General features: G+C 47.3%; 1 protein-coding gene across 1 annotated transcript in view; it reads right to left on the minus strand.

The window, feature by feature from the left end:
* The window catches only part of WDR27 (WD repeat domain 27), a 103,919-nt gene that overhangs the window by 78,064 nt on the left and 14,145 nt on the right, over positions 1–11,710 (minus strand). The window contains exons 6-9 of the mRNA XM_006882841.1: positions 10,705–10,775; positions 9,747–9,867; positions 658–718; positions 66–169 (exon numbers count right to left, since the gene is read on the minus strand). Coding sequence (XP_006882903.1) covers positions 66–169; positions 658–718; positions 9,747–9,867; positions 10,705–10,775 — 357 coding nt within the window. The remainder of the gene's footprint in view (positions 1–65; positions 170–657; positions 719–9,746; positions 9,868–10,704; positions 10,776–11,710) is intronic.

Below are 11,710 nucleotides of genomic sequence, written 5' to 3' on the forward strand. Positions count from 1 at the left end.
ACCCTAGGACAGGCAGACTTGGGATCACCAGACACAACAGTGATGGTGCGGATTTGCAAGCTCACCTCTATAAAGTAAAACAGCCTCCAATTCCAAGCTGGCCAGGCTGAACAGGAACATGCCAGCTGAGCTTCCGATCCACAGACACGGTGTTCTCTCAGCAGGTAGACTAGTTAGAAAACAGATGACTGCATTGGGGGCTGACGGGGAGGGTCAGGGCCACAGCGTCCAGCCCCGCACCGCAGCCCTGTCTGTGCTGGAAAGGCACAATCACTGTGGGTCTCCAAGGGTGAATGACGCTGAACTCAGCTGCACCCTGAAAGTTAGCGGTGGACAGCTGCACTCACCCCCCTCCCAGCACCCCAGAAGAAAAGTCTGGTGACTGGGTCTCGGCCCCTAGCACAGAGCTCAGGGCGAGTGTACTGCTGCTACATGGGTCAGAAGTCCACTTGCTCGCTCACTGCCGTGGACGCACAGCTGGCCCTCTCGCTGTTTCTGAGGCTGTAAATCCCCTGGCGGGAGAAGGCCCATGCTGTTCCAGTGGCGCTGCTGCTGGCTCTGAACCGTCAAGAGGTGCAGCCTTCAGATCAGCAGCACCACTCCCGACCAAAGACGCCAGCAGAGCCCTCTGGTGGCCTCCAGGTGATGTGTCCTTACCATATGCCACTGAGCACAGGGCCATGGCAGGAGGACCTGAGGTGGACTTGCAGCTCAGCCCCTGCAGAGCAAAGGCCTGCTGTGGCACAGCTGGGGAGTCACGGCTCAGCCAGTGACCACTGTCCAGCATCTGAGCTGCCCAGTGAAACATACCACCCTGCCCAGTTTCCCTCTCTCAGGCTTCCAGGTGGGGCCACTGCCGACTCCACTCCACAGTGAAGTGCACTGAGTGCCCAGGCACCATCCAGCCTCTGCTGCCAGTGATGCCCCTAACCTCGGGACACAGCTAGTGATGCCTCTAACCTGTGGACACGACCAGTGATGCCCCTAACCTGTGGACACGACCAGTGATGCCCCTAACCTGTGGACACGACCAGTGATGTCTCTAACCTGTGGATACGGCCAGTGATGCAGGTTCCAGCAGGCTCCTAAACCACAGAGCACAGAAGCCATGAGTAGCACCCAGCTGCCTCTTCACCCACCAGCAAACAAGACAGAGGCTCACAGACACAGCAGCCAACTGCTAGAGCCAGGGGCTCAGTTCATCTCCTTGAGGATGACGCAGGACAGGGTTAGGGTTCGAATCCATTGTTCACAGGGTGACCATGAGTTGTAGTCAACTCAACAGCATCGAACAATAAGACACAATTCTTCATTAAAAAGAGATGGAAGGAACACAGTCAATATACCAAAAAGAACTGGTCAACATGTCAGGAGGAGGGTATTATCAAGAACAAGTAATACTGAAGGAAGAGGAAGTTCAAGCTGCACTGAAGGCATTGGTAAAAAAAAATAAGGCCCTAGGAACTGAAAAATGAGGTGTTTTTACAACAGTAATCAGCACAACACGTGCTCACCAGTCTACAGCCAACAATTTGGAAAACAGCTACTTAACCAACTGATTAAAAGAGATCAATACTTGTTCTCAATATTAAAAAAAAAACCCAACAACACGTGATCCAACAAAGTGTGCAAATTATCATTCAAAACAGATTATTGAAAAACAGTTGGAACAGTATCCTGACAGGGCACTGCCAGATCTAAACTGGATTAAGAAGAGCCCATAGTGCAAGGCATATCATTAATGATGTCAAATGGATCTTGGCTGAAAGCAGAAAACATAAGAATTATGTTTCCTCGCATTTTACTTAATATACAAAGGCATTAGACTATGTGGGTCATAACAAATTATGGAAAGAAACACTGAGAAAAACATCAAGAATGAGAATCCCGGAACACTTAACTGTGCTCATGCAAAACCTATGTATGAACCGAGAAGTAGTATTATGAACAGAAAAAAAGGAGCACTGCATGGCTGAAAAGCAGAAGAATGTGCACCTCGACTGCATCCTTGCTGTGTATTTGTTGAGAAGCTGGACTCTCTGAAGAACATGCCATCAGGTTTGCATCAACAAGCTGAGCAATGGCAGAAGACTGAAGTTCACTTGCAGAAAATGAAGAGGACATTCTGCAGAAGATCAAAGCACATACTGAAGATTAAAGACTGCAGCCTTCAAAATGGGTTAAAACTCAATGTCAAGAAAACAAAGCTTCACCACTTGACCAACAGGCAGCATCATGAAAGACAGAGAAAAGACTGGCATTGTCAATAGATTTCATTTTACTTAGATCCACAATCAGCACCGATGGAAGGGAACAGCAGTCAGGAAATCAGGAGACATGGTGCACAGAGGAAATCGGATGTCAAGGGCTTCTAAGTGCTAAAGGGCTAAGATATCAGTTTAAAGACTTGGGTGCACTTGGTCTAAGCCATGTTTTTTTCAAATGCTTTCTCTGCAACTGAAAACTGGACAATTAATAACAATGAAAGTAGAAACCCTAAGCTTCTGTAAACTTTCATTAAAATTAATTAAAAAAATAAAGATGACAGAAGAATCAATGATTCTGAATTGTGGTATTGCAGAAGAGTGCTGGATATCCCAGGGACTATCAAAAGAACAAACAAACATCTTTTTTTAAAAAAAAAAGTGCAACCAGAGTGCTTCTGGGATACAAGAATGGGGAAACTCCATTTCACATACTTCAGATAAGCTGACTAGAGGGGTCAGTCCCTTAAGGAGATAGTCTAACACAGCAACTGTAACAAAGGCCTGGAGCATGACAGAGTGGTGCGACTGGCACGGGGCAGGTCAAGGTTGAGACTGCTGTTGACAGGGTTCCTATAAGTTGCGGTTGATTTTGAGGCTCCTAGCATCCAAGCCGCATCTGTTAATTGAAACAACTCAATGGGGTCTCACTGATTCCTGGGGACTTAAGTTTTGCCAGCGCCTTGAACGCAGCTTCTACTTCCTCCTTCATTACCATTGGCTCCTGTTCATATGGTACTTCCTGAAATTTTTCCGTACCCATCAATTCTTTCCAGTACAATGACTGTGTATTCCCTCCATCTTCTTTTGATGTTTTCTGGGTCATTAAATACATTGCCCAATCCAGAGTCTCTGTAAATTTTCATTGAAATCAATACTAAATTAAAAAAGAAGAAAAAATATCAACACATCTTAAAAAAAACAAACTGAGAAAGAAAAGGAGTTTAGTGTCCAAGAAGTACCTAGGTGGTTGTTGTGTTATTGTTGTATACCATAAAGTTGGAACTGACCCATAGCTGACCCTCTGAATGGTTAGAAGCCATTGATATTCTCAGTTGCAAACCAAAAGGTTGAAGGTTCAACTCTACCCATAGGCATCTTGACAGAAAGTCCTGATGATCCACCATCTGGTCTTCTATCATTGGTGTTCAATGCCTCAAATCTGTTCTTAAGATGATCACGAAATTCCAATGGAATAGATTCAAGATCATATCTTGGTTCCTGTGTAATTATTTTCCTTTTCTTCGGCCTCAATATAAACTTGCATATGAGTAATTAATGATCTGACCCACAGCCTGCCCCTGGCCTAGTTTTGACTGCTGATATTGAGATTTTCCAACACTTTCTTCCACAAATGTGGTCAATCTGGTTCCTATACAGCCCATAGAGTGAAATCCACTTGTAAAGTTGTCTTTTGTGTCTTTTAGAAAAAAGTATCTGCAATGAATAAATCATTGTAAATATAAAATTCATTCATTCTATTTCCAGCCTCATTTCTACCACCAAGCCTATATATTCCAACTACTGTTCCTACTTCACCACTTGCTACTTTTGCATTCCAGTCACCAATTACCATTAACACATCCTGATTGCAGGTTTGATCAATTTCAGACTGCAAAATTTGTTAAAAATTCTCAATTTCCTCCTCTTTGGCACTAGATGCAGGAGAATATACTTGAATAATAGTCATGTTAACTGGTCTTCCTTGTATGTGTATGGATATTATCCTATCAGTCACAACATTGTATTTAAGGATAGAATGTGAAATTGACTTTTTTACTATGAATGCAACACCCTTCTTCTGTTTTTCATTCCCTGCATAGTGTATCATATCATTATCTGATTCAAAGTGGCCAAAGCTGGTCCATCACAACTCACTAATGCCTAGTAGATCAATATTCATGCATTCCATTTCATTTTTAACAATTTCCAGTTTTCCAACATTCAAACTACACCATGCCTGTACCAATTGTTAAAAGATGCTTTGTTACTGATTTTCCTCATTTCAACTGACTCCTACTCTGGGCTCTACCACCACACCACTGTAACTACCCTGTTTGTTTAATATTCATAGGGTTTTCAAAAGCCTTTTATTTAGGAAATAGATGGCCCGTCCTACTTTCTAGTCTGTCTTAAACAGGGAACTCCACTACAACCCATCCACGATGGGAAACCGTTTTGGAATTTGAAGCACTCGTTGCAGAATATCAAGGAATGCAGCCTTCAGTATGGATTGTGTCTCAATATCAAGAAAACAAAGATTCTTGCCACTGGACCAATAGGCAGTGTCATGATGGATGGAGAGGAGATTAAAACTGTCAACAGCTTCATCTTACTTGGATCTACAATTAACACCCTTGGTACCAGCAGTCAGGAAATAAACAGACACACTGCACTGGGAAAGTCTGCAGTTAGGGACCTTTACAAATTATTGAGGAGTAGTGATTCAGTTTGAGGACTAAGGTGCATCTGATTCAGGCCACAGACTTTCTGATTACTTGCTATGCATCCAAACCCTGGACAATGAATAAGGATGACAGAAAAAGAATTGATGCCTTTGAGCTGTGGTGTTGAAGAAGAGCATTGAACATTCCATGGACAGTCAAGAAAATGAATAATAGATATGTCTTGGAGAGGGTGCAGCCAGAACACTCTTTGGAGGCAAGAATGATGAGGCTTCCACTCACATACTTTGGACATATTGCCAAGAGGTTCTACTCCTTGGATTGGGACATGTTGGGAAAGGTGGAGGGTCAGCAAAGGAGAGGAAGACCGTTAACCAGATGGACTGACATGGTGACCGCTGCAATGGGCTCTTGTGTGTCAGGAAGTGTGAGGATGGCACAGGACAGAACAGGGTTCAGATCTTTTGTTCACAGGGTCACTATAAGTCGTACTCAACTCCCTGGCACCTCACAACAACAATGTAACCAGTCTAGGTGTAAAACCCCTTTTCTTTTTTCATTTTTTTAATTCATTGTTGCATATTTTCTTAGCACCTCCACCCCCACCACACCCTGCAACGCACTCCTTGTTCTAGATTCTTCTCAGACATATAATGCGTAATCATATATTCCTTTTTGACAGTTCTTCTCTCATATGTTCTAATGCAGTGTTTATTGTCTATCCACTCTTTTCCTATTCTCTTTTCACCCCCCCCATATCTGTCTTATTTTATAATAGCAGTGCTATGTAGTATTTGTCCTGTGACTGAGATATTTCTCTCAGTATAATATCCCTCGGGGTCACCCATGTTGTGTAATGTTTTACAAGTCCATTGTTTATCAGTGCTGTGTAATATTCCATTGTGTGAATGCACCATAGTTTTTCTATCCATTTATTTGTTGATTGGCACTTGGGTTGCTTCCATCTCTTGGTTATTGTGAATAACACAGCAATAAACACGGGTGTAAAAGAAAAGAAAATAAGCATGATGTGTATGAGCTGCAGCTCTGGTTTCTTTAGGGTGAGTTCCCGGTAGTGGGATTGCTGGGTCAAACAGGATTTCTATTTCCAACTTTTTGATAAAGCACCATACTTTGGTCCATAGTGGTTGCACCCTTTTACACCCCCATCAAAAGTGATTAAGGGCTCCAGTCTCTCCACAACCTCACCAGCATTTGTTGCTTGCTGCTCTGTTGAACTTTGCTATTGTTGTTGGGGTGAAATGATATCTCATAGGTTTTTATCTGCCTCTCTCTGCAACCGAGGTATTTTGAACATTTCTTCTTGTGTTTGTTTGCTTTCTGAATGTCTTCTTAGGTGAAGTGTCTATTCATATCTTTGGCCATTTTGTGATTGGGTCATTTACCTTTTTCCCGTTGAGGGGCTGGAGTGTTCTGCAATTTTATATGTAAGTCCTTTATCAGATATGTCATCACCAAAAATTTTTTCCCAGTCTGTGGGCTTCCTTCTTACACTGTTGGAGAGTTTGTTGTTGTTTTTTAACTTATACTGATTTATTTACGAAGTTTTAATGCACTGTTTTTCACACAAGATCCTTCCCATTTCCTTCACCACCCCATCAAATTGTGCTACCATATGATTAACACCCGTCCCCTGCCCATCTTCACCCCTCTGCTTCCACCTTCCCTCCCTCCTCCATCCTTAGATCCTCATACTCATCCTACAAGAATGATTTTACGCAGTGTTTGTCCTTGTGGGACTGAGTTAGTTCACTCAGTATAATGCTCTCTAGTCCCTCCCAAGTTAGGTAGTAATTTACAAAATCATTGCTCCTGTGTGCTGCTTAGTATTCCATTGTGTGAATGTACCACAATTTTTCAATCCATGTGTTTGTAGTTGGACATCTGGACTGTTTCTGTGTTCTTGTGATGGTGAATAATGCTGCTATGAACACTGGTGTACAAGTCTCCATTTGAGCCTCAGTTCTCATTTTCTTGGGGTACATTCCAAATAGTGGAATATCTGGGTCATATGGAATTTCTATGTTCAGCTTTTTGAGGAAGTGCCAAACTGCTTTCCAGAGTGGTTGGCAATAAGAGAGATGTAAATCAAAACCACAATGAGATACCATCTCACTCCAGTAGCAGTGGCAAAGTTTAAAGGGACAGCATGTAATAAATGTTGGAAAGGATGTGGTGAGATAGGTGCTCTTACATTGCTGGAGAAGTTTTTTGATGAGCATAGGGATTTGATTTAAGAAAGTCCAATTCACCTATTTTATTCTCTCCTAGTTGTAGGTTTTTCATTATACTTGGATGACTGTTCATGCTGTGGATTAGGGCTTCTGAAGTTCTTCCTAGCTTTTCTCTGATGAATTTTATAGCCTTTAGTATTACTTCTGGGTCTCTGATCCATCTCGAGTTAGATTTTGTATACGGTGTGAGATGTGAGTCTTGCTTAAGTTTATGCAGAAGGTTTTCTAATTTTGCCAATACCATTTTTTAAAGGGACTATCATTTCCCCACAAACCTCTTCTTTAATAATGAGCATGGGACTAATTTGGAAGCTCTGGTGGCACAGTTTCCATCTGTGGTTGTGCTGCTAACCCGAAAGCCAAGCCTGACAATGTGCAGCCATCAGTGTCGCTCTGGAAGAAAGACAGGCAATCTCTTGTGCCATTTACAGCCTTGGAAACACACTGGCAGACCAGCTAAGAGTTGGTTCTACCTCGATGGCAATGACGGGTTACGAGAAAGAATACTCCTGAAAGGGTCCCTCTTCCTTGGCATCAGCCCAGGTGGCCACACTCACCCCGTACACCCAGGATTCACAACGAGGGGCAGGTCACAGTGTTGGAAGTGCAAAACAGGAAAAGTGACTTCTATGGTCTCTTCTGTCCCTTGCTCGTGTGGAGGGGATGGCTGGCTCTCTCCTAAAAAGAGAATCAACCAAGAATCTTACAGTGGGATTGGCCACTAGTGAATGCAAAAAAAAAAAAAAAAAAAAACCCATGAGGGGTAAGGTAAGTTCCTCACCAACTGAGTGGACGGAAATGAGAAAGCTGACGACTGTGAGGACAGAATGCTTTTCAACATAAGGTCAAAGTGTGGAAGAGGAACCATCAGTCTTCACCCAAAACATCATAAAACATTATTTAAAAAAATAAACAAGTCTTAGTGATTCTCTGCTGTCAGTCAGTTTGTGATGCCCTGTTTTTGTTTTATACAATATTAAAAGTAAAATCTGCTTTAATAACCTTCTATCTCCTTAAGGAGCCCTACTGGCAGAGTGTGTGATATGCCAGGTTCTAAGCAAAGTCAGTGGTTCCAATCCACCTGCCACAATCTCCTCCCATAAAGATATGCAGCTATGATGAGCAGTGGAGGGCCCCCATGCATGGCCAGGGTGAACCATGGGGCCCCCGATGCGTGGCCGAGGTGAGCCATGGGGCCCCCAACATATGGCTGAAGTGAGCCATGGGGCCCCATGCATGGCCAAGGGGGGCTGCAGGGACCCCCAAGATATGTCCAGGGTGAGCCATGGGGTCCCCAACATGTGGCCGACGTGAGCCGTGAGGGTCCCATGCATGGCCAGGGTGAGCCATGGGGTCCCTGACATGTGACCAGGGTGAGCTGTGGGGCCCCATACATGGCCAGGGTGAGCTGTGGGGGCCCCTTGAGTCAGGGCTGACCTCACAGCAGAGAGTTGTGGGTTCCTTAACTTACAGGTCACAACAATATTAGATATTTATTCTTTTGAAGAATAAATTAGTTTGGTTCTCTTTTTTGAAAATGCTGGCATTTCAAGAGGTTGTGGTAAATACATATATAGTAAGATGTTTCTAGAAAAGGAGCCAGGTTAAAATTAGAACCCACACATGGACGTACGGCTATGACCTCATGAAACCCTGAGAGGGGAGGGGAGAGAGGAGAGGCAGGCAGTAACGAGTGGGGACACAGTAACCCCCATCTCCAGGCAAGTTCACGTCCCAACAGACTTTGGAGCCATGGCCGCAGCCCCCACACTGACTCCTGCTGTCCTGCAGGGCTCTCAGTGCTGCCCGGCATCAGCCATCCAGGGCTGTCCCTGGGGGCTCCGGGGAGGTTCACACAGCCAACACCACTCCACCATCCGCCATCACCTTTCTGTGGTAGAGGGGCCTCAGACCGGCACAGGGAAGGTGCCTAATGCTCAGGCAATGCTCTGCTCCAGCACAGGGCCACGCAGGCTACCTCCAGAAAGAGGTGCAACAGACACGAGTTGGTCCTGTCTAGACGAGCCGGGGGTGGGCTGAGCAAACGCTTCTGTCTTCTCAAGAATAGTTCCCCGTCCAGTAACCCCTGGGGAGCCCACTGAACTTAGAATAAACATTCTCTCCTGGGGAATTCCTCAGAGGAGGGCAATATGGAGTTAGATGAGGTCATAGGGCTGTGGTGTAGACAAGTTGGGGTGACTGTGGAGAGGACTCACATGGAGGGAGGTGGGGTCACAAAGCTGTGTAGACATGTGTAGTGACAGTTGAGAGGACTTAGATTAGGGGCAGTCACAGGGCTGTAGTGTAGACAGGTGGGGGTGATCACAGTGAGGACTCACGTGGAGGGAGTTGGGGTAACAGGACTGTCAGGGCTGACCTCACGGTAGAGAGTTGTGGGTTCACATGGGATGACGGTTGAGAGGACTCAGCTGGGGGCAGTCACAAGGCTGTGGTGTAGACGAGTCGGGGTAACAGTGGAGAGGACAGATTGGGGGGCAGTCACAGTTTCTAGCTGCAGACGCACAGGCTGGTATGCCCCAGTCAGAGGTGACTGCAATGGAGGGAAGGGAGATGACACAGCTGTGTGAGGGGATAAGGAGGGAGAACTCTGGGAGGAAAGGAGCGATTGTGACACCTGACCCCCAGCCAGCATGAGCACAGATGAGGGCTAACTCAGGTGACCACCTCCTCAGTCTGCAGATACACTCACACGGCTGCCATCCTCAGAGGAGACCCACACCTTAGTCTGTGCAGGGCACTCTCTGCCCCTGTGGGGAGCCCCGCTCTGCTGCTTTCCGTCCTGGGGCATCTGCGTGCAGTACCTGTGAGGCCACATGATGCAGAAGCTGGCCTTCTGGCGAAGAAGGTCTTACACTGCCTCCTGAGGTCAACACGCGCCACTTCCCGGAAATGATGTGCTTCAACCAAACTGAAGATCCACAGCTGAAAGTCAGACACACACGTCAGGTCTCCACAGAGGGACGGCAGGACGTGCATGCAGCACCACGGGGGCCACAGGAGGGTCTGTGAGGACAGAGTCAGGTCTCCACAGAGGGAAGGCAGGACGTGCATGCAGCACCACGGGGGCCACAGGAGGGTCTGTGAGGACAGAGTCAGGTCTCCACAGAGGGACGGCAGGACGTGCATGCAGCACCACGGGGGCCACAAGAGGGTCTACAAGGAGAGAACTGCCCTGAGGACAGACACAGCATGGCTGACACACGAGACAGCTAACAGAACAGGTGCAGGATGGTCTCACAAAACAGCCTCTGGAGGTCCTGCTGTGCAAATATCCCTTAACACAAGGCCTGACGTGGGCACCTGCAGCCATGTCCAAGGTGTCTACACATCTCACAAAGCCAGCAATGGTGTCCAACCACTGGGCATCAGACACAAACATCCTCTCTTCGCCAGAGAAATAAACCCTCACCTTAGTTCCCACAGAGGACACCTCCCTCCATGAGCAAACAGCAGCAAGGTGACCACAGGGCCCCAGCACTGTGAAGGACCGTACCACACTCCCCAAAAGCATAGCATGAAGACAACTCAACACCACTCAACAGCACACAATGCTGCCAGAGGAACAAGTAGTTCTCGGCCTGGCCACCCATGGGCCTCCCAAAAACTGACTGGACTCTGGAGGACATGCAGGAGGGAGTGAGGTCAGACCCCAAGCGGGACCTGCTGACCACATGGAGCCCAGCACCTTCCCTGTTCCCCTTCCAGTGGTGAGTCCCTGCAGGGTCAGAGGTCCTGGAGCCGCAAGGATAGAGATCCCACCTGGCCGTCGGCAGATCCAGTGATAAGCTGCTTCGTCTCTTCACAGACCAACACGCTGAGCAGGGGGTACGCTGGGGAAGGAACACAGGACACGCAGCTGCAGACCTGGGCCAGCAAGCCCAGCCCTTCAGTCAAGAACATCTTTCAGTTATGTGAGCCACAGACCCAAATCACAGGCTGGAGGGCGGGTTCCCATGGCCAGACCCTCAGGACACGACTCTCCAGGCATCCATCCGTGTCTACAGCCAGCTTGAGAGCAGACTGCCCATCAACTCGGCACAACGGGCAGCAAGGATTTAAACCACAGCCTTCTGGCTACCAAACAGTGCCTTAACTACTGCAGCACCAGGAGCTGCCAAGCGTGTTAGGCTAAAAGCAGTTTTTGTTCATCACACAGAAAGGAAAGTGTCCCAGTATAAACAGTAAGTGAACACTAAGCCCCCAGCTCTGTGCTTTCTTTCCATGTGCCCTTGAACAGTAACCAGCTCACATCTGACCCTCCAGTGGGCGTTCAGAGGCAGGAAAGCTCATGGGAGGGGACTGCCCATCTGTCTTCCATGCAGCTCCTACGGGATCCGAACTTCCTGTCTTTGGGTTGGCAGTGGGTGCTGAGGCTCCCAGTGCTGTCCTTGGGCAAGTGCCTACTTCACTCACCACTGGAGGGGAACAGGGGAGAGCATTACACTAGAGCCAGCTGGCCGTCCACACAGGGCCGTGCACCCTTCTGCCCACATCGCTGTACCCCGGGAGGACAAGTCTGTCCCCTCAGTGAGATGACGTGGAGAGCAGAGTGCATACCCACCCCACTGCCCACAACCAGGGACCCCTCCCACTGTCCACAGAGAGTGATCAGGGACACCCCACTGTCCACAGAGTGACCAGGGACCCATCCCACTATCCACAGAGTGACGAGGGACCCATCCCACTGTCCACAGAGTGACCAGGGCCCCCTCCCACTGTCCACAGAGTGACCAGGGAACCCCTACTGTCCACAGAGTGACCAGGG

The sequence above is a fragment of the Elephantulus edwardii genome, unplaced genomic scaffold (genome assembly GCF_000299155.1).
Source record: "Elephantulus edwardii isolate Elephantulus edwardi_28Jun2011 unplaced genomic scaffold, EleEdw1.0 scaffold00024, whole genome shotgun sequence".
NCBI lineage: Eukaryota > Metazoa > Chordata > Mammalia > Macroscelidea > Macroscelididae > Elephantulus > Elephantulus edwardii.